The 23,978-nt window shown below is 37.4% G+C and overlaps 1 protein-coding gene and 1 long non-coding RNA gene across 2 annotated transcripts; both read right to left on the reverse strand.

The window, feature by feature from the left end:
* Positions 1 to 458: 458 nt before the first annotated feature.
* Positions 459 to 899, reverse strand: LOC145768966 (zinc finger BED domain-containing protein 5-like). The gene has a single exon (XM_082580568.1). It carries the CDS (start codon positions 897 to 899, stop codon positions 459 to 461), a length of 441 nt encoding a protein of 146 aa, XP_082436694.1.
* A 14,222-nt stretch (positions 900 to 15,121) lies between these two features.
* LOC145768288 (uncharacterized) lies at positions 15,122 to 23,313 on the reverse strand. Its single transcript, XR_014288929.1, has 2 exons — positions 23,081 to 23,313; positions 15,122 to 15,302 (listed from the first exon to the last, which is right to left on the reverse strand). It is a non-coding gene; the product is annotated as an uncharacterized LOC145768288 (long non-coding RNA).
* Positions 23,314 to 23,978: the final 665 nt, after the last annotated feature.

A 23,978-nucleotide genomic window follows, 5' to 3' on the forward strand; every position in this document is an offset into this window, starting at 1 on the left:
AACACTACACTGCCATGCACACACTGAACTGTTTTCACGGATCTTTCTTTACTATAGCTCATTACTACATTTGCACGCTTTTTCTGCTGCTTTGTATTGATATGACCGCACACACTCAGTGATATCTAATACATCTAGAGGTCATAATATAGGCTATTGATTAAACAATCATCAAATCAATTTGGCATCTAGCAAAAGTAAGATTACTGCTCTTACCCAGTGTTTCTCAACCTTTTGTGGTTCACGACCTCTTTTAGGTGTTTCATACAGCCTGCGACCCCCTTTCTGTTCTGTTTTCTATAGATATACAAATTAGCACAAAAATACATTTCAATAACATTTAATTTCAAAGAACTGCTGAATGTCACAACTTTTAATGCGACGGTTGACTAGGCAACTGCTTGGCCAAGTTCGAAATTAGTGGTAGAGTGATTGATAAGGCCAATCTCATATCATCTTCAACTTTCTTTCGATTTCTTGCTTTCGTTTTGATATGGACAAGAGCTGAAAAACCACTTTCGCAGAGGTATGTTGTGGCAAATTGGAAATAATATTTGAAAAGCTAGTTCACATAGTTGTGGGTATGATTTACGCATAGCACACCAGAACTGAGAGAGTGGCATTTCATGAAAAACGTCACATGCGGAAGAATCATTTTGAAGATCATAAAATTGGTCTTGTAAGTCATCTGGAATATGAGCAACATCCAAAGTAGTAGAGATCGGATTTCGTACAAATGCGGTATATTTTTCTTTGAGCTCAGTGAAATGCTTGAACTCAACTTCAAGGGATTGAAGATGCTGTGTAGGCCTAATCGATGTCTTCATTCGTTCATCAAGTACTTCATGCTCTTCAATAACACTGGACAAATTTTCAAACCTGGCAATGTTTCCTTGCATTACTTTTCCACGCCAGTTTTGCAACTTTGAGGTAAAAGCAATCAGATTGTCACGTAATTGAATGATGTTTGTACCCTTTCCCTATAGTTTCAGGTTCAAGCTATTCAATTTTTCAAAAATGTCTGCTAAATAAGCAAGACTTTTCATCCATAGCTCATCACTAAAATAAGACAAAAACTCCTTTTTTTAGTTTCTGCAAATGATTTTATTTCGTCCGTCATCTCAAAAACGTGACTCAGAACGTTTCCTTTGGATAGCCAACGTATAGACGTGTAAAATAAAAGAACTTCATGTGCCGAATTCATGTCTTTACAGAATAGTTTTAACAGACGCGAGTTGAGGCTACTGGATTTGATGCAGTTCACAATTTTTATCGCAGAATCTAATATGTTTTGCAGAGAGGTTGGTAAGGTTTTGCTAGCCAGCGCACATCTGTGAATAACAAAATGTGCACCTTTTGGTTGAGTAGCAAGTTTTTTAATTTTTTTTGAAAGCCTGAATGTGAACCCAACACAGCTGGTGCTCCATTAGTACAAACTCCACAAACATTTTTCCATTGTAGCTTTGCTAAATGAAAGGAAGTTTTTATTTTTTCTATAACATCTACACTTCTTGTAGTAGCTTCCATCATCATCATCATTAAGTTCCTTCCTCTCGTCGAGGGTTGGAGGCAATGAGACGCCAAGTTTCTCTGTTGTGAGATTTTTCTACTGCAGCTTTGTAATTAAGTCCTGACCAATCTTCAATATCATTAGTCCCAATTCTTGGTGGTCTGCCTCTATTTCGTTTGCCGTTCATTTTTCCTTCTAGTAGTTGTCGTTTAAAGAAACTTCGGTACCAGGTCACTAAAGCTCAAAAAACAAAACTACTTTAAAATTTTACTGTTAAAGCATAAAAACAACTTCAAAAAAACCTAGAACATTTTAACCCTTACGAGGTTGGGCTCCCTGGAGTCTTGCTCAGTTTGGGGGGAAGCTGTCAATTCTTCTTATGCTTTAGGAGTGATATCTCTGTTATTTTTTAAGGTACGGTTTCAAACTTTGGGATTCACTTTGTAAAATTATTTACGCTGAGCATGTCCGAAAATTAAACCTATGTGAATTTTAGAACTGCTCATAGACGTTGAAATGTTGAGGTGACTTATGACTTTTGGATTATTTTGCGATTAAAGCAATTGTAGCGTGAGTTTACACATTATTTTTTGATAGAGTAATGAAGAACATGCATTGCAATGTTGTGATTAATTTTTTTTTACATAATCTCAATTTGAATCTATATTTTTTATGCAAAATAATAACTTTTCCCACGCTCAAAATAAAGCTCGCTCCTTGACTAAAAGAACAATGCTTCATCAATTACATGCAGTAATGAGATTTCTGAACGCGTGTCACACCAATTTGGATTATGATCTTGTGACCTCGGTTCCAAGAACAGCAACTCCTACGCTTTATTAACAAATGTAGACCAGCTGAAGAAGCAGGGTGGCGTTTATCAAATACTATTATGTAATCCACGAAACGAATGGAAGATCATGCAACAAAAAACGCGGTTTAAATGCAATGTATTGTAGTTGCAACAGCGTCTCTCAATGTAAGTTCAATGTGAACTCGGCTACATACAAGGTTAGTACTAGGAGTAAGATTACCCGATAAAGTCGATGATGCTCTACGTAAACAGAAGTCAGAAAGAAATTCAAAATAAAACAGTCACGGTTCATTAATTAACAGAACGTCACAACGCTTTTCATCAAAAGGAAAATCTGTAATGCCTCGGGTCATTTTCTTGTGGATTCAATAAGCTCTCTAAAATTCATATGCCACACACTAAAATCCAAACAATATTTAGATTTATTCAAAGTAGTATTTATTATGCGTCAAATCATTGTGAACCTGGAGAAATACTTTACAAAGAATTAGCTGCCTAATGGGCGTTTATGCGATAAAAATATCAGTTTGGCAGCAAAATATTGATAAGTATTTTGATTTGGTTACAGCAATACCGGACTGCAGCAATTGGCACAAGGCTCTTGCAGCAACGTTTTTCAACTTGATTCAATGGTAAAGCAACCTGTGTTCTGTCAGGTTATGTACACACAAGTTCAGAAATATTTAGGAATATGCAATGAGGCACATTGAAATTACAAGTGGCTGCACATTTACAGTTCGATAATACGAGGAATTGAATACAACGCTAATACAATCATTTCGACGTGGATTCAACATTGCAAGACGATGTAAACATGCGCGGGTTTGCAATTAGATTACTTCTCTTCTGTCCTTGTTTGTATAAAAGTCATAAAATCAGTCGTTGTATCCGCGCTAAAATTCAGCTATGCTCAAACCGCATTATATTGATATTTTCTAAATAGAAAATGGACTTATAAAATATGAATACAATACTGTTTCAGCATATAAAAATGCTGAATTTTACATCGAGTATTACGATTAGTTTTATGACCCACTTTTTATACAAAAAAGGATAGATGATTTTATAAGCAATCTAATTGCAAAACCGCGCATGTTTACAAGTATTCAACGGATTGATATGTTGAATCAACGTAAAAATAGCTATCTGTCTAATGAAAGGAAAAAAGAAAAATCTTTCATTGAGCTCCGCGTTTTATTTAGGCTGTGGTTGAAGCCAAAGTTTATAAAACCGCAATCATTCAAATAGTTTATTCTGCGCAAAAGCAAGCTTGACATACTCGCATGGAATGTGCAGGGCATAAAGGCTTTTCACAGCACTGACATTGGCCACGGTTTTTTGGTAGTTTATTTTTTCTGACTTTGGCACCTTCTCAATAAGCAAACGCAGTAGTTGTCCACCGTGGGGACTTCGCTTTGCACGTGAATGAACCAACCCATCCTTTGGTCGATGATATCGGTGCCACCCTTTGTGAAGTCGTAAAGCTTATACAAGCCTGGCTTCTTTTTGCCGTCATCCTTGGTAATCTCCAATTGAGGTTGCATGGTCGTCAACATCAACACATTCCGCATGCCAGAATTCTTCGTTTTTACTACATAAGAATGGTACCCGGTCAATTGGTCGAAAGACATTTGGTCGACAGTCATTTGGTCGACAGACATTTGGTCGACAGGACGTTTGGTCGACAGACAATTGGTCGACAAGACATTTGGTCGACAGGACATTTGGTCGACAGACATTTGGTCGACAGGACATTTGGTCGACAGGACGTTTGGTCGACAGACATTTGGTCGACAGGACATTTGGTCGACAAGACATTTGGTCGACAGGACATTTGGTCGAAAGAACGATTCATTTTAGGGTTAACTAACCCTAACCTAACTCTAACCCAAATGTCCTGTCGACCAAATGTTTTGTCGACCAAATGTCTTGTCGACCAAATGTCTTGTCGACCAAATGTCTGTCGACCAAATGTCTTGTCGACCAAATGTCTGTCGACCAAATGTCTTGTCGACCAAATGTCTTGTCGACCAAATGTCTTGTCGACCAAATGTCCTGTCGACCAAATGTCCTGTCGACCAAATGTCTGTCGACCAATTGTCTGTCGACCAAACGTCCTGTCGACCAAATGTCTGTCGACCAATTGACTGTCGACCAAATGTCTTTCGACCAATCGACCGGCCACCATAAGAATGTAGGCTGAGATCAGCCTCACTCGTCTGCCAATAAATTTCGTACGAAAATTTCTCCCTACCACTCACTTGCTTCACTTCCAGGGGTATTCTTCTACGTATAGCGTTGAGGGTTCCAGCTGACGTTATACCCCTGTCAAGCAACCACTGCGCGAGTGGTATGGAGGTGTACAAGCGGTCATACAAAATATTCCGACCTTGAAGGTCACCGTGTTGTTCCAGGCTCATCACCATTCCTTTTACCACTTCTTCTGTTCCACAAACGTAAAAATTAAATGGCTCTTCCTTCGGTTTACCTGAATAGACCGATGCCGCAAATGTGTATGGGAATCTGCTGGCGTTTACAGACTTGAACAGAAGGCCATATTTCGCAGGCTTGTTTGGATTATATTGCTTGAAGGCAATTTGTGTCCTCATGGGGTATAGCGTTTTGTCCAACGACAAGTAGTCACCTGGAATGACATGTTTGCCGCAGTTTTCGTTAAACATTTCGAAAACGACTCGAAATGCGGCCAACCGGTCATTCTTCCAACGTTGCGGCCTAGTATTTTGGTCGTCGAACGAAATGTTCGAAAATAAAAATTTAAAGCGGTTCTTGCTCATTGTTGCACTAAACACGGGATGTCCTTGCAGTTGATTGAACAATACATCCGTGGAATGACCAGCCTGTCCTAAAAGCCCCCGAAAATACCCCAATCTAACAAAGGCCAGCATCTCCTCGTTGTTGGTTGGGCCAAAATAGCAGTACCTGCTGTCATCTAAAATTCTCTCTGGCAATTGAGAAGTGAGTGTGGCAATTTTTCTATTTGTTTCTTGAACAATAATGTTCAAAATGTTAAAAAAAAAAATAGTTCCCATGCTTGCCGAGGAGTCTTGGCTTCTTTGGCTTCTCTTCTAACATCAATCGGGCCAGATATAATGTTAGCCCGGCCCCTTCTCCCATTGTGCACCGGTCTCGCATTGGACCAAGTAATGCTGACGCCGCCCTTGTCTGTTCTTTGGCTTTTCTACAAAAGTTGTATAAGACTTCAGTGTGTCGGGAAACTCAACAGCATCGTAGTTGTTCATGTCGAGAGAGGAATCTATGCTGTTCACCAGTCTTTTCGATGTTATAATCCGTCGTGGTGGCGCAAACTCCGGTTGAACATCGCCCATGGAAGGTAACTGGTCGTCAATCTCGATCGGAATCGCTGTTGCGGAAGTTGACGGAGAAGAATCCGCTTCTTCATCTGAATCGGAGTGCCATAAATCCTCCAAATCATCCGCCTGGCTTTCGTCGTTAGAATCCAGTAAAACATGTTGCAATATTTCTTCAGCACTGAATCCTTGCCTTGCCATGTTTTATTTAAAAGTGAAAAGGACGAAATTTTTTTAATAATGGCGTTGAAATACTAAAGAAAATGTATAATGAAACAAATTGTTAGTCACGTAGAAACTAGTTAGAAAAAAACTGTTACACAGAATTATAAAAGTCAAGAATAAACCAAAACTTTGCAATATAATAAATTGTCAGACCGTTGTCAAAAATTGTGAAGTGCACTTTACATATTTACTGATGATGAAACTATATGAATGTTATGGTTATCTATGGTGATTCAGATTAGCTTCTTGAGCAATGCTTCACGTTTATGACAAACTACACGTAGAAGGGAAATCCAACAGGCGTTTGCACAATTTCGTCGTTTAGCGACGTAGATTCGACGAAAGCGGCGTAATAATTAGTAGGCCTACCTGGTATCAATATTGGCTGTTTCTGCAATGTTGCGTTATGACCATGAACGCCACGTGGCTTGAAAAACAACATTATAACGCTGTATGAAACCATGTGCATGAAACTGATAATCTATCTAATAAAATTATCTCTGATGTAAATTCAACGATTGGGCAATGGTATGTCTCAACAAAATTACCAAATATTCCATTATTTTGACGGCTAGAATGCATTGTTGAACGTAAACCGAAAAATATAGATGCGCTGTTCATCCATAATTTTTGACATTTGTTTATATGTTTAGTGAAAATAAGCTGTCATGCTTGTTATTATATTGAAAATGAAAAGAGCAGTTTGCAAAACGTCTATATTACCATGAATGCGGTTTCATCTATTTTGATTGTCCCTTGCTGTAGGCCTACTCAGGCAAGTTGTAATTATCACAATCTAACTTTTTCCAACTATGAGCACTATATCACTATATCTATATAGCACTAACATGACAACCAAGAACCCACTGTTCTCGAAAGAATTCTGCTATTAATTGTTATCCTTTGCAGTGTATGTACCTGACTTGTGAATTTTATGAAATGCGCCATAGTAAATGATACTTATTCACACATACCATCTGCATGTAGCATCATTGCACTACAAGAGAGCAATGAGGCAACATGCAGATCCTTCTTCGTTTATGCAATTGCATGCATTACATTATATTCCTACTTATTGATTTGTTTATTTTTTGGCTACAAATGTGCGTTGTGGGACGCACAGTAACATAGACACTTTTATTGTGACTGGTAATGTGTTACCTACCTGCCTGCGCAATGCATCTGATTTAATGTCGAACACAACAACGCCTTTTGGCATATGCATGATAAGAATATCTTTTGGGCTACTACTGTATGAACGTACTTGTTAGATGACCGTTATAGTGGAGATAAAACACTAGCCTCAAACATAAAAGTGATATCATAGCTACAATGAATTTCCAAATCTATCGCATGCCTTTGATCTCTTAATTCAGGTATAACTTATACTGTGCAACAGAATGGTATCAATAATATGATTGCATTCACCAATTGCTTCTTTTGTATTGTTTACTGTACAACTGTTTTTACTTTTCAATAAAAAAAACAAAAAAAAACAGCCTCATGGGAGAAACTCGTGTTTAAAGTAGATTTAGTATAGTAAAAGGAGATATATACATATAATCTTTTGTGTTTTGCGTACTTTTGCCTAGGATAGTAAATATACAGAAGTAAAGAGAGTAGCCTACGTCAGCTGGATCAGTGGACTCTGCCTTAGGATCCACTGATCTAGAGTGGTTACTTATAATTTTCTTTTTTGAGGCAATCAGCTGGCTTCTTTTCCCTGAGGTTTCTGCTGATTTCTTCAAAAAGGAACTTTTAATTTGTTGATGTGAAAAAGAAAGAAACACCTTAGGTAGTTTCTTTCGAAAAAGTAGGCAGTTGTTTTTAACTCATTAAGCGCCAGCAGCGTTCTCACTGCAAACGTGGTAAAACCTGCAAGTGCTAGTCTATAATATCACAAACTGTCTAACTTTTGCTTTGAAAATTTAACAAATACATACAATTGTGAGCTGAGAATTCAAACAGTAGGCTATAGTAGCTCGCAACAATGATACCAAGCGAGCCTTACAACTTTCAACGAAGACTTGTAGTAAAAACTGAATGCCAAGGCTGGCTGAGCATTGACAATTTTATAAGTTTCTTCATGGGAGATGGCTTTCTCAGCAAATATGCAAAAGGACTTGAAGGAGTGTGCATGTTAAACTTAAATGAACATCAATTCGTAATCACACACACCGAAGCAGAAAAGGAAAACTTGGATAAACTAGCTATACATCACCAAACCCCAAGGGAACGTTCAAATATTACGTAACGCCTTCGAGGGGGAGGGGGGGTTTATGCAAAGCGTTACGTTAGCGTCACATCGGGGGGGAGGGGGTTCAAGCAAAACGTTACGTAACGCTTTCGAGTACGGAATGGTAGTTTTTTGTGCTGAATTCGTAGTGAAAAAGCGTTACATGGGGGAGGGGGGGATTGAAAAAAGCGTTACGTTGGCGTTACATGGGGGAGGGGGGGGGTCAAAAATTTGGAAAAAAAGCGTTACGTAATATTTGAACGTTCCCCAACTGCATATCAATACCAAGGAGCTACAATAACAGTCACAGCTTGGAAGCCCAAACCACCCTGTGACATAGTAACACTCTACCCAGTTCCAGTAGAGTGGCCGGTGGAACTATCAAGAGACATTGCAAACGACTGTAAATGGGGAAAACCCGAAAAAATCTTCTTTGGGAGATTTAAAAACTTCCCAAACATAAAAAACGAATATGTCCATATCCATCTAAGGGATATAAACCTGGAAAATATCCCAGACAAAATAAAAGTTCATGGTATATGGATATATATCACAAAGCCAGGAGAGGAGCATCTCTCCCTGTGTAGAATATGCAAAAAGCGAGGTCATTGCGCAGCAGATTGCGCCCAGGGCAATATATGCAAAAAGAAGGGGCACACAGCCCAACAATGCCGAACGACACAAAAAATGAACAATACACCTCAACGTCATCTTTGTCGCTTCTGCAAAGGACTGGACCACCTCGATGCAACATGTCCCATGAGGATATTGTGTGGGTATTGCCAACACCGAGGACATCAAGGTACGGAATGCCCAAAACGTGCCTTCCTAACTCAACAAAGAAACGCCGAAACTGAAAGTGGTACTACAAGCCCTAACACAGAAGGACCATCTTCAGATATAGAGTCCACTGACATAGCATCACACCCATGGGAAAAGAAAAGCACACGAAGGAAGAAAAAGAAAACAACACACAATCAACAAAGACATCCGATATCTAAAACAAGAAATGCACCTGAAAGGCACCATTTACCAACACCCACCCACATCAGACCTAATAAGCGACCTCTTGAAGATAGTCCGCCCTTAGAAAACAAGACCCAAAAAATAGATCCAAACTACTCAAAAGAACCATCCTCCGATTCAGAACAAAACTCAATGCCTCTGATGATTGACACATCATCCCAGAATTAGACAGATGAAAACCTTCTCACACCATCAGAAAATGATGAAAAATCTATCCTTGAACCAAACAAAGATGAAGAGCTGCCAAGAGACAACGAAAATACTTACTAACTATAATATTTTAAAACGAACTTTTATTGAATCTCTTTATCGCCTAAAAACCGAAAAAAAGTAATAATAATCATAGTGTTAAATAGCCTATAATATAGCCTAATGTGATTGTGTATCATACTTTTGACACCTAGTGAAATGCTTTCTGAGGCAGAGAGTCAAACTTGTCACACGCAAGTTAAAAAGCTTAAAATTTGCTCAATCAATATAAATGGAATTTCCAAAAAATTTACCAACATTATAAAATTCTTTAAGCTTCATAGACTCTCTGCCTTAGCTATTCAGGAAACTCATCGACTTTTACCTAAACAATTGGAAAATTGGGAAAAATTTTATAACATAAAACTTTTTTCAAACATATTTCCTGATTCTCCAAGTTTTCGTGCAGGAACTATGATAATACTAAAAAATGAAATATATCAAAAGGGTCAACCCAGACATACTATTTTAAAGAACAACCACCTCCACCAGCTACATATCAATATTAATGGTGAAAATATGCATATTATCAATGCATACTTTCCACAAAATCATAAAGACAAAACATCACTATCAAAAATACTATCCACAAACTTACAAAAATGGAATGATGACAAAATAATACTACTTGGTGACTTTAACCTCATCACAGACCCTTTAGATACTGCAAACCCTCAATCCTTCTCAAACACCTACGACAAAAAGACTTTTAAAACACTAGTTAATAATTTTCAACTAATAGACATATTTCGATACAAACATCCACACAAAGCAATCTATACATATTTACATCCAAAAGCAAAAACAAGAATAGATAGAATATATATAAACAACAATACCTTGAAGCACTTTGAAAACATTACACATCACACAAATTTGTACTCAGACCATAATAATGCACCAACCTTATCATTAAGCTATCACACACACATAAAATGGGATCAACACACATATAAAGTAAATAACTCCATCTTTCAACATCAACATGTAATATCCGAAATAGAAACAACATGGACCAATTGGACAATAAGAAAACCAAACTTTCAAAATACTCTTGAATGGTGGGATAAAGTAAAAGAAATACTTAAAAATAAGCTGATAGAGCTCTCACAGCAACTCGCAACGATGCAACGAGAAGCATATGACACAGCAAACCAACAACTCCAGATCTTAAATTCTACGATTGAAGACGAATTTCATCCAAACCTAGTATCTGATCGAGCAAAATTTACCGATGTTATTGAACAATTTCACAATAACACGCAAAGAGGAGCACAAATTCGCTGCAAAATACCTCAAAACGATTCAGAGCAAACAAGCAAAGGATTCTTTCATCTTGAAACGAAAAGAGGTAAAAATAATACTATCACCGAACTACATACAGAGGACAATAAAGTTGTAACCAACAAAAATGACATCTTAACAGAAACACACAATTTTTACCATAAGTTATGGGGAATTGATGGAAAAATTGATCCAACTGAACAAGATGAATATCTAAACATTTTGAACCACACCACAATACATGCAGATAAAGCACAAGAAAATGAAAGACTAATAACAAAAGATGAAATTAAGCTCGCAATTGATACATTAAATAAAAACTCAGCCCCCGGCTCGGATCGCCTCAGCGCAATCTTTTATCAAAAATGTTGGCACATTTTGAAATATGATTTGCTTGAAATGTATACTAACTGTTTTCTAAAAAACACTATGACAGTAACGATGAGAGAAGCCATAGTTAAACTTTTTCACAAAAAAGGAGATAAATCATTGCTCAAAAATTGGAGACCAATCTCATTATTGAACACTGATTACAAAATTTTAAGCAAAATCCTAGCCAATAGAATCACGCCCTTAATGGAAACACTGATTCAACCCAACCAAAAATGTGGTCTACCGAACAGACGAATTGAACACGCTACAATGAATATTCAAGCAGCCATCGAAGCAGCAAAACTAAAAAACAGAAAATTATATATAATGGTAACAGACTTTGAAAAAGCCTTTGACAGAGTGGAACATTCTTTTCTGTACAAAATACTCCAAAAAATTGGATTTAAGCCAGTGATGACTTCATACTTAACCCTTATATACTCAAACATCTCTAGTCGAGTTGAAATGAATGGAGCACTGACAAAAAAAATCGACATTAGGCGAGGCATCCGACAAGGATGCCCTCTGAGCATGCTCTTTTTTATAATATGCGCCGATGTACTCACACGCCGCATAGAGAGCAATGCATCAATAAAAGGCTTCTCCATAAATAAAAAAGCAGTAAAAATCGAACAATACGCAGACGACACAACGTTTATCACAAATAACCTTAATTCTATTACTGAAATACTTAAAGAATTAAAACTTTACCAACAAATGTCAGGACAAAAAATTAACGAAAATAAAACACAAATGCTTGTATCACAACCTGAGTTACAAAGTGAAGTACAGCAACATTACCCACATATTCAAATTCAAAATGAAATAAAAATCCTTGGAATCTGGTTAGGAAACAACAACAAAAAACTAGACACTCTTAACTGGGAAAAAGGGATAAAACAAACTGAAACGACTGCCAACATTCATAAATTTCGACCACTCTCCCTTCTAGGAAAAATCACCATAATAAATACTCTCCTCGTGCCTATATTTCTTCATATGGGAAGGGTTCTTTACCCACAAAAAAAGCATATCCAATCCTTAAACAAAATCTTATACAATTTTCTATGGTATCCATCTCCAATTGAGCAATTAAGCAGAACAAAAATCATTGCAGAAGTTAAAAACGGAGGATTAAAAATGATTGACATAGAAACAAAATTTCAAACCAGTAGAGCTGACAGAATTAGACACCTGTCCACACTCGATAAAGCTACAGAACTATGGCATGAGTGGGCAAAGTACAATCTAAACTATAAAATAAGGCACATCAACCAAAAGTTATATAACCTAAGTGAACCACACTCTGATTGCCCAAATTCGTTTTATTCTGATATTTTCCGCACTTTTCTCCAACTCCGAAAACACAATCTTGACTGGACTGATATATCATATAATACAATATACACAACCCTAAAAACACAAAAAGAAACTAAAACTGAAATTAAGAGCCAAAACAATGAACCAATAAGCTGGTCAGAAATGCTCCTTATGAAGAAAAATATCAAACCATACTTTTCAAACTCTGACATATCGATCTGCTATCGAATAGCACATTCAGCTTTTAAATGGGGCGATTTTTACAAACAATCTAACTCATGGCGTTGCAGCCAGAACAAAATTACTCAGTGCAAATTTTGCAAAATGGCTGTTGACAATATAAAACACCTGTTAACTGAATGTACCTTCACGAAATCAATTTGGAAAAAAATAGAAAACCTATATCATTCAATAACAAAACAAAAGATTAAACTTACAACTGATATAATCCTATACAACCATTTTCCAAGCAGACAACCTACTGATCCTAAATACAGTTAAGAGTACCATAATTAAAAAGAAAGTTTCACTAGACATTGGGGATAAATATATGTGGGACAACAAAAAATTTACCAAAACAACCCTCTGGGTTATTAAAACAAAAATTAAAGAATATCTTCAAAATGACACCTCTGTTATACCGACGCCCCTTACAAACTCCCCACACTGTAGCATAAGTCGAACATGACAACCAAGAACCCACTGTCCTCGAAAGAATTCTGCTATTAATTGTTATCATTTGCAGTGTATGTACCTGACTTGTGAATTTTATGAAATGCGCCATAGTAAATGATACTTATTTACACATACCATCTGCATGTAGCATCATTGCACTACAAGAGAGCAATGAGGCAACATGCAGATCCTTCTTCGTTTATGCAATTGCATGCATTACATTATATTCCTACTTTATTGATTTGTTTATTTTTTGGCTACAAATGTGCGTTGTGGGACGCACAGTAACATAGACACTTTTATTGTGACTGGTAATGTGTTACCTACCTGCCTGCGCAATGCATCTGATTTAGTGTCGGACACAACAACGCCTTTTGGCATATGCAAGATAAGAATATCTTTTGGGCTACTACTGTATGAACGTACTTGTTAGATGACCGTTATAGTGGAGATAAAACACTAGCCTCAAACATAAAAGTGATATCATAGCTACAATGAATTTCCAAATCTATCGCATGCCTTTGATCTCTTAATTCAGGTATAACTTATACTGTGCAACAGATTGGTATCAATAATATGATTGCATTCACCAATTGCTTCTTTTGTATTGTTTACTGTATAACTGTTTTTACTTTTCAATAAAAAAAAATAAAAAAAACCAGCCTCATGGGAGAAACTCGTGTTTAAAGTAGATTTAGTATAGTAAAAGGAGATATATACATATAATCTTTTGTGTTTTGCGTACTTTTGCCTAGGATAGTAAATATACAGAAGTAAAGAGAGTAGCCTACGTCAGCTGGATCAGTGGACTCTGCCTTAGGATCCACTGATCTAGAGTGGTTACTTATAATTTTCTTTTTTGAGGCAATCAGCTGGCTTCTTTTACCTAAGGTTTCTGCTGATTTCTTCAAAAAGGAAAAACTTTTAATTTGTTGATGTGAAAAAGAAAGAAACACCTTAGGTAGTTTCTTTCGAAAAGGTAGGCAGTTTTTTTTAACTGATTAAAGGAATACTTAAGGAAAAACCTGACTTGGCGATTTTCCATGTTCTTTGTGCGGAATGGCCCGATTGGGTGAGTCCGATTCGGTGAGAGCCTTTTTCGGTGAGAGCCCTATTCGGTGAGATTTTTTTTTTAAATTATTGCGCGCCGTAGCCTAATTATCATTGCCGTTATAGGGTTAGGGGATAGGGGGTTGGGGGTTTTTGGGGTTTTTTGGGGTTGGGGTTTGCGGGTTGGGGGTTTTTGGGGGTTGGGGTTTGCGGTTTTGGTTTTTTTTTGGGGTTTGGGTTTTTTTGGGGGGTTGGGGTTTTTTGGGGGTTTGGGGTTTTTTGGGGGTTTGGGGTTTTTTGGGGGTTTGGGGTTTTTGGGTTAGGGGTTAAGGGATTTAATTAGGCTACGGTACCCGATAATTTTCAAAAAAAAATTCAAAAAAATCACCGAATAGGGCTCTCACCGAAAAAGGCTCTCACCGAATCGGACTCAACGAATAGTAGCAGACCCTTCTTTGTGTTTAACAGGCTACCATAAAACGATTTTCAATAAAATTTTGCCCCATTGCGGTCTGACCACCATTGCGCGCGTGGTTTTGTCAGAGCTGTCAAAACGGGAATTTGCGTGAGCAGCGAAGCGTGCGACTGTACAGCCTACGTCATAAAAGCTGATCGAGCAATATTTCTTACTGCGGGCGATTTGACTGTATGTATTCTCTCATTAACCAGAGTTTCTATGATTACAAGCGGTAGTTTTTATACTTGGAGAATGAAATAATGTTTTGTCTAGTTCAAATACTGCATTCAAAGAAATGGCATACACATGATTTTACACAACCAACCAAATCTACATAGGCTACTGTGTAAATTCACGCTCGTCTGATCACATAGGCTACATTTCTTGGACCAACAAAATGAGCGATTTTATGTAGATTTAACAGGACATTGAATTGCTTTTCATAGTTTAGTGCATTTTTCACCAGGTGCAGACTTACATATTACTAAGGCCATTTTAATTTAACCTAAAAAAAATCTTTTTTACTTTATTTTTACTGAACGGAATTGATAACTTGGAAACAAATAAGGCGATAGCAAGTCAAGTGCATTTATTTTGTTTCAACAGCGCCATATATTAACAAACAAGCAGAGTAAATGTAATCATGCATGTCCAATTGTCCATCTAGCATGTCTTTCATCCGTGCTGTATCTATCTCACAGTAGCACAAAGCTTGATGTTGCTCATCCATTGCCACACAGCGACAACATGAACACCTGTTGATATAAAATTGGTAATAATTAGGGCGATTACTTTTTCACTTGTCAAAAAAATTCAAAAATTCATCAAAATTGTAGCGTTAGATTAAAAAATGTCAAAATTGTTCACAAAGTCAAAATTATTTACAAACTGCATTGTCGTGGTGTCGTAGAGGTTACACTGTCAGTGAATTTTTTTTATTTTACACCTTGTAGCCTACTTTGGCGCAGAGGAATGGTGTAATGGATAAGAATTGGACTCACCGAATAGTAGCAGACCCTCTACATGTACAAGTATGCGAAACTACCAGGAATAACGTATCAAGGCTTTGTTAGTCCGAGGATAAAGATTTAAAACCAACCAAACCTGGTTCGACTCCCGGCTTAACTGTTTGAAGGTTGGGGGGGGGGCTGTCAATTCAACTTTTTTGCATCAACAGTTGTATCTCTAAAACCACTGAGGCTGCGACTACGAGATTTCTTGACTTTTCCTAACTTTCATTCACCTCTATTGAGCTGAAATTTTGAGCGAATAAAGGTTATAAATTGAGAGATATAAGGCATTTCTCAGCACATCCTCTGAAATATTTCATATTCTATTGTTCAAAACTTTCCCACCAGTTGGATGAAAGTAATTAATTTGGTCCATGTCTCGTTAATCCTAACTGCTTCACAGCGTGAAGGAAATTGGCAGAATGCGTGGATCTTTTGTTCTCACCACGGCTTACAAGCGACGTCGATACAGGAAAAGCTTCAATTTTGATACGATGATTTACCGTCGCTTGCGGTTGAAATTGCGTAAAATTAAACATAAGACTTGGTGACAATACATCTAGCGCGACAATTGTTTTTCGCAGAAAATGATGTCCTTTCAATCAAACAAAGCATAGGCTACAACGTTATTGCAATGACTCAGCGTCATTTGGAGTAGATTTGATATAAAATGTGAGATAAGTATTGAAAGTGATTGGCTGGTTTCTTTTGATTGCATTTTCCTTTCTCGTGACATATTCAACGTTGTGGACTGGTTTTAGATTGTACTGTTTGGGCCACAACGCTTTTTTGAATAATTAGAAATTTAGCTACTGTAGAAGCTGCGCTGTAACATATCATGATTTTGGTTTCAAATCTTTCCTTTTGTCCGACACACTATCAAAAGCAGAAAAGGCGTCGATGTTCCCAAAGCTTCTCACATATACTTGTAAACATTTATTTCCAAGTCGACATGTAAAGATTTGAAATGCAATACGCTTCTCATTTGTGTAGAATAAACCAGAACATCACGCTTTTGTGAAAAGGACGATCGTTCCACCACGTTTATACGTGATGCAGCTTAGTTGAATCAATATATTCGAGGCTTCTTGTACCAGGTTCACTGTCACTGATAAACTAAACCACAATGCAGTACCTCCCAAAGCAATTGTAGCGTAACATTTCCATGTGCTATAACTCGTCGTAAATTGTGAAAACTTGTATATTTACTTGTCAAGTTGTCTCATGTGAAATATAAGTTTACATAGCAATGTCACAATGAAATATTATCTCTGTTTACCAAACTAAAGATATGAACTTATGCGACGTCTTGCAATGTTGAATCGACGGAAAGGCGGGTAACTGCCAACCTGAACTGAGAATGCATGAAAGAAATCGTTTGTTGTCGAATGGACGTGACGTCAGAAAACGGTGAATCGAGATAGGCTAGCGGCGAGAGATATTTTAGTTAGATAATGACACGCGGCAGCGCGTTTACATTGAATAAAAATACCTTTATTTTATCCATTTCTATTTCCATTCTTCCTAGTTTCGTCTCACAATAACAAACAGATGAAGTTACGCATATTTACTAAATTATTCAATAAACAATAATGCATCATCCAGCATTATGTCAGCGCTGATTGACTAGACATATTCACGAGTTGTGTGAGAATTGTATTCGATTAATCGCATTATTTATTGTAGGTCACACCTGCAAAAATTCAAGTAATTGCAGACTCTGCCTTCATAAGTGTAGTTTAGAAGTAGCCATCTCATATTGAGCCAATCGAATCAATGTAAAATAGAACGCTTTTACTTGATAGCGCGTGTGATATATAGGTTTTATCTAACAACTATTTTCAGTTACATTGAAAGTGAATGAGTGAGCATTATGCAGTCTGTTACAAGAACTGGAAATGTATAATCAGAAAATATAATATCATAAAGTATATTGTGTTATGTACATCTAGTAATTTTTATGAACATGGTATCATCTTGCAGGCAGGCGTTTTTATAGGGAAACAAACTTATTCCATAGTTTGATTTATGGCACTTATCCAACTGTTTCATAATGCGAATAGCTGTTTTAGTTGAATTTAGAAAAAAATATAACTTATAACCGCAGACAGATGCAACTTTTTTCATGCTTTAGGCAATCGGCAGTACGGTGAACCATAGTGGTACATAACATAACCCATATGCGGAGTAATCGCCAGGGTCAACCCAAGTAATGGAAAGGTTCTTTTTGAATTATGGTGATGGAATTCTTGTAATGCTATTGAACTTCATCTTGTTATGAAAAACTTATATTGTTTGCATTTGCAAGAAATATCAAACTTTTGGTTTTTTTTTATCACTGAATTGTCCGTTAGTAGAATGTTTCTTTATTACCTTAGTTAGGCCTATTTGTAAGTCAGGAAAGTATTTGTTGATGTGACATATGAGGATATTCTAAGAGATCGAGTTATTTTGTAAATAATATTTGATTTTTGGACACCATCAAAATTTTACACAATACACAAATGCGCATCGAGATATAGTGCTCATAGTTGGGAAAAGTTAGATTGTGATAATTACAACTTGCCTAAGTACGCCTACAGCAAGGGACAATCAAAATAGATGAAACCGCATTCATGGTAATATAGACGTTTTGCAAACTTTTTTTTAATTTTCAATATAATAACAAGAATGACAGCTTATTTTCACTAAACATATAAACAAATATCAAAAATTATGGATGAACAGCGCATCTATATTTTTCGGTTTAGGTTCAACAATGCATTCTAGCCGTCAAAATGATGGAATATTTGGTAATTTTGTTGAGACATACCATTGCCCAATCGTTGAATTTACATCAGAGATTATTTTATTAGATAAATTATCAGCTTCATGCACATGGTTTCATTCAGCGTTATAATGTTGTTTTTCAAGCCACGTGGCGTTCATGGTCATAACGCAACATTGCAGAAACAGCCAATATTGATACCAGGTAGGCCTAATAATCATTACGCCGCTTTCGTCGAATCTACGTCGCTAAACGACGAAATTGTGCAAACGCCTGTTGGATTTCCCTTCTACGTGTAGTTTATCATAAACGTGAAACATTGCTCAAGAAGCTAATCTGAATCACCATAGATAACCATAGCATTCATATAGTTTCATCATCAGTAAATATGTAAAGTGCACTTCACAATTTTTGACAACGGTCTGACAATTTATTATATTGCAAAGTTTTGGTTTATTCTTGACTTTTATAATTCTGTGTAAAAGTTTTTTTCTAACTAGTTTCTACGTGACTAACAATTTGTTTCATTATACATTTTCTTTAGTATTTCAACGCCATTATTAAAAAAATTACGTCCTTTTCACTTTTAAATAAAACATGGCAAGGCAAGGATTCAGTGCTGAAGAAATATTGCAACATGTTTTACTGGATTCTGACGACGAAAGCCAGGCGGATGATTTGGAGGATTTATGGCACTCCGATTCAGATGAAGAAGCGGATTCTTCTCCGTCAACTTCCGCAACAGCGATTCCGATCGAGATTGACGACCAGTTACCTTCCATGGGCGATGTTCAACCGGAGTTTGCGCCACCACGACGGATTATAACATCGAAAAGACTGGTGAACAGCATAGATTCCTCTCTCGACATGAACAACTACGATGCTGTTGAGTTTCCCGACACACTGAAGTCTTATACAACTTTTGTAGAAAAACCAAAGAACAGACAAGAGGGCGGCGTCAGCATTACTTGGTCTAATGCGAGACCGGTGCACAATGGGAGAAGGGGCCGGGCTAACATTATATCTGGCCCGACTGGTGTTAGAGGAGAAGCCAAAGAAGCCAAGACTCCTCGGCAAGCATGGGAACTATTTTTTTCTTTAAACATTTTGAACATTATTGTTCAAGAAACAAATAGAAAAATTGCCACACTCATTTCTCAATTGCCAGAGAGAATTTTACATGACAGCAGGTACTGCTATTTTGGCCCAACCAACAACGAGGAGATGCTGGCCTTTGTTGGATTGGGGTATTTTCGGGGGCTTTTAGGACAGGCTGGTCATTCCACGGATGTATTGTTCAATCAACTGCAAGGGCATCCCGTGTTTAGTGCAACAATGAGCAAGAACCGCTTTAAATTTTTATTTTCGAACATTTCGTTCGACGACCAAAATACTAGGCCGCAACGTTGGAAGAATGACCGGTTTGCCGCATTTCGAGTCATTTTCGAAATGTTTAACGAAAACTGTGGCAAACATGTCATTCCAGGTGACTACTTGTCGTTGGACGAAACGCTATACCCCATGAGGACACAAATTGCCTTCAAGCAATATAATCCAAACAAGCCTGCGAAATATGGCCTTCTGTTCAAGTCGGTAAACGCCAGCAGATTCCCATACACATTTACGGCATCGGTCTATTCAGGTAAACAGAAGGAAGAGCCATTTCATTTTTACGTTCGTGGAACAGAAGAAGTGGTAAAAGGAATGGTGATGAGCCTGGAACAACACGGTGACCTTCAAGGTCGGAATATTTCGTATGACCGCTTGTACACCTCCATACCACTCGCGCAGTGGTTGCTTGACAGGGGTATAACGTCAGTGGGAACCCTCAACGCTATACGTAGAGGAATACCCCTGGAAGTGAAGCAAGTGAGTGGTAGGGAGAAATTTTCGTACGAAATTTATTGGCAGACGAGTGAGGCTGATCTTAGTCTACATTCTTATGTAGTAAAAACGAAGAGTTCTGGCATGCGGAATGTTTTGATGTTGACGACCATGCAACCTCTATTGGGGATTACCAAGGATGACGGCAAAAAGAAGCCAGGCTTGTATAAGCTTTACGACTTCACAAAGGGTGGCACCGATATCATCGACCAAAGGATGGGTTCATTCACGTGCAAAGCGAAGTCCCCACGGTGGACAACTACTGCGTTTGCTTATTTTTTGGATACTTGCCGCGTCAACGCATCTACAGTTTTAGCACTAAATGAAGGGACTGATCCACGCAAGCGAAAATCCTTCGACTTCGGTTGGGAACTGGCCATGGAACTCGTGAAGCCATTCATAAAGTCGCGATCTCTCCAGGGCCTGAACTATCACACCATACATAAGATTGAAGCAGTAATAGGGAAACAACCTTCAACAACAAATCCAAGCGGCAGAAGGGCCACTCTGCCCCAACTATCGTCGACACGACGTATGCAAACACGCTATTATGGGAGAAGGTGCCAAAGCCAGAAAAAATAAATTACCAAAAAACCGTGGCCAATGTCAGTGCTGTGAAAAGCCTTTATGCCCTGCACATTCCACACGAGTATGTCAAGCTTGCTTTTGGGCAGAATAAACTATTTGAATGATTGCGGTTTTATAAACATTGGCTTCAACCACAGCCTAAATAAAACGCGGAGCTCAATGAAAGTTTTTCCTTTCATTAGACAGATAGCTATTTTTAGGTTGATTCAACATATCAAGACGTTGAATATTTGTAAACATGCGCGGTTTTGCAATTTGATTGCTTATCAAAATCATCTATCCTTCTTTGTATAAAAAGTGGGTCATAAAACTAATCGTAATACTGGATGTAAAATTCAGCATTTTTATATGCTGAAACAGTATTGTATTCATATTTTATAAATCCATTTTCTATTTAGAAAATATCAATATAATGCGGTTTGAACATAGCTGAATTTTAGCACGGATACAACGACTGATTTTATGACTTTTATACAAACAAGGATAGAAGAGAAGTACCGTAATCTAATTGCAAACCCGCGCATGTTTACATCGTCTTGCAATGTTGAATCCACGTCGAAATGATTGTATTAGCTTGTATTCAATTCCTCGTATTATCGAACTGTAAATGTGCAGCCACTTGTAATTTCAATGTGCCTCATTGCATATTCCTAAATATTTCTGAACTTGTGTGTACATAACCTGACAGAACACAGGTTGCTTTACCATTGAATCAAGTTGAAAAACGTTGCTGCAAGAGCCTTGTGCCAATTGCTGCAGTCCGGTATTGCTGTAACCAAATCAAAATACTTATCAATATTTTGCTGCCAAACTGACATTTTTATCGCATAAACGCCCATTAGGCAGCTAATTCTTTGTAAAGTATTTCTCCAGGTTCACAATGATTTGACGCATAATAAATACTACTTTGAATAAATCTAAATATTGTTTGGATTTTAGTGTGTGGTATATGAATCTTAGAGTGCTTATTGAATCCACAAGAAAATGACCCGAGGCATTACAGATTTTCCTTTTGGTGAAAAGCGTTGTGACGTTCTGTTAATTAATGAACCGTGACTGTTTTATTTTGAATTTCTTTCTGACTTCTGTTTACGTAGAGCATCATCGACTTTATCGGGTAATCTTACTCCTAGTACTAGCCTTGTATGTAGCCGAGTTCACATTGAACTTACATTGAGAGACGCTGTTGCAACTACAATACATTGCATTTAAACCGCGTTTTTTGTTGCATGATCTTCCATTCGTTTCGTGGATTACATAATAGTATTTGATAAACGCGACCCTGCTTCTTCAGCTGGTCTACATTTGTTAATAAAGCGTAGGAGTTGCTGTTCTTGGAACCGAGGTCACAAGATCATAATCCAAATTGGTGTGACACGCGTTCAGAAATCTCATTACTGCATGTAATAGATGAAGCATTGTTCTTTTAGTCAAGTAGCGAGGTTTATTTTGAGCGTGGGAAAAGTTATTATTTTGCATGAAAAATATAGATTCAAATTGAGATTATGTAAAAAAAATTTAATCACAACATTGCAATGCATGTTCTTCATTACTCTATCAAAAAATAATGTGTAAACTCACGCTACAATCGCTTTAATCGCAAAATAATCCAAAAGTCATAAGTCACCTCAACATTTCAACGTCTATGAGCAGTTCTAAAATTCACATAGGTTTAATTTTCGGATATGTTCAGCGTAAATAATTTTACAAAGTGAATCCCAAAGTTTGAAACCGTACCTTAAAAAATAACAGAGATATCACTCCTAAAGCATAAGAAGAATCGACAGCCCCCCCCCCAAACTGAGCAAGACTCCAGGGAGCCCAACCTCGTAAGGGTTAAGCTGGTTGTTGAAAACATCGCTCACATCTAGCTAGGGTGTAATAAATTGGGTAGGCATAATTGCTGCAGGAAAGGCGGCCAAATACGGCATACGTCAAAATTTGTCAAAACAAATTTAATGTCAAAAGTTTCAATTTTTAGGCCAAAAAATAATTGCCCTAGTATATAATAATTCATTGCATAGCCTACCGGGACGGGAAAATTCAACTTTGCAATATAATTAGTATTAGGCAAGGTAAACTTAAGAGCGTTAAGATTTCATTTTCTTATAATTTCAGTTGCATTTGTAAAGTTGTTTTCAACGTGTTGTAGGTTCAAGGCCTTACAAACCAATAGGGAAATGCAATGCAAAGCTGAGCACTTATCCCGGTACGGTCGGTGATTTAATTATTTTATGTTAAGTAAAGCTAAACGAAATGACGTCAAATATCTAAATTTGCTTACCAATCAGTGTTTCCCACTCGATCCTCCTGCTGAGAAACGTCAGTCACATCAGCAAGATAAAGCTGATTGATCTCTGTCTCTGTATAATCAGGCTCAAAACGATAGGGTTCAGGTTCTAGCATACTTTCTTCTTCATCATCACTTACTTCTTCAACCACCGTACTATCTTCCTCTTCGTATTGGAAACCAAGAGTCAAAAATTCTCCAATATGACATAAAAAATTTATAGTAACCTAAAGCACCTAAAAATTGACAACTGTAGGCTATAAACCACGCATACAATAATGATGTTATAATTAAAGTAACTTGCGTTCTTCTGGTGATTATAGGCTACCATACTAGGTTGCGGTTTTCTGGTAACCTAGTAGCCTATAGTCACCAGAAGAACGCAAGTTACTTTAAATTATCAAATGCCTGGTGAACCCTTTCACTCTGTTTTTAATGATGTTATAGGCCTAAAGTGAATTCAATTCATTCAATTTTATTTTTTGCTGCTGGCGCAAACATGTACAGAATGACAAAGTAAACATACGAATTTGACACCAAGCAATTTTGTGAAGTTGGTTTTTGTCGCCGAAAAGTGCTTCAAACTGTGGTTTAGATTTTTGATTAAAAATGTTCCTAATTCATCACGAAGATCAAAAACACGTTTCCAAACTTTGCCTCTGGACAGCCATCTTACACTAGTGTGAAATAACAAAACATTACTGGATGTATACAATTCACTGCGAACTTTTGAAAATAGGCGGCTGTTGAAAACACTAGCTTTTACAAAATTCACGACACTTACAACGCTTTTCATTGTATCTTGGAATTCTTGTGGCAAAGTTTCTAAACTAATGAAATTCTAAACTTTTCAGAAGGCCTCAGGTGACCCCAGGCAAATTGTCAGGCGACC

This window comes from Aplidium turbinatum, chromosome 4 (genome assembly GCF_918807975.1).
Source record: "Aplidium turbinatum chromosome 4, kaAplTurb1.1, whole genome shotgun sequence".
Classification (NCBI taxonomy): Eukaryota; Metazoa; Chordata; class Ascidiacea; order Aplousobranchia; family Polyclinidae; genus Aplidium; species Aplidium turbinatum.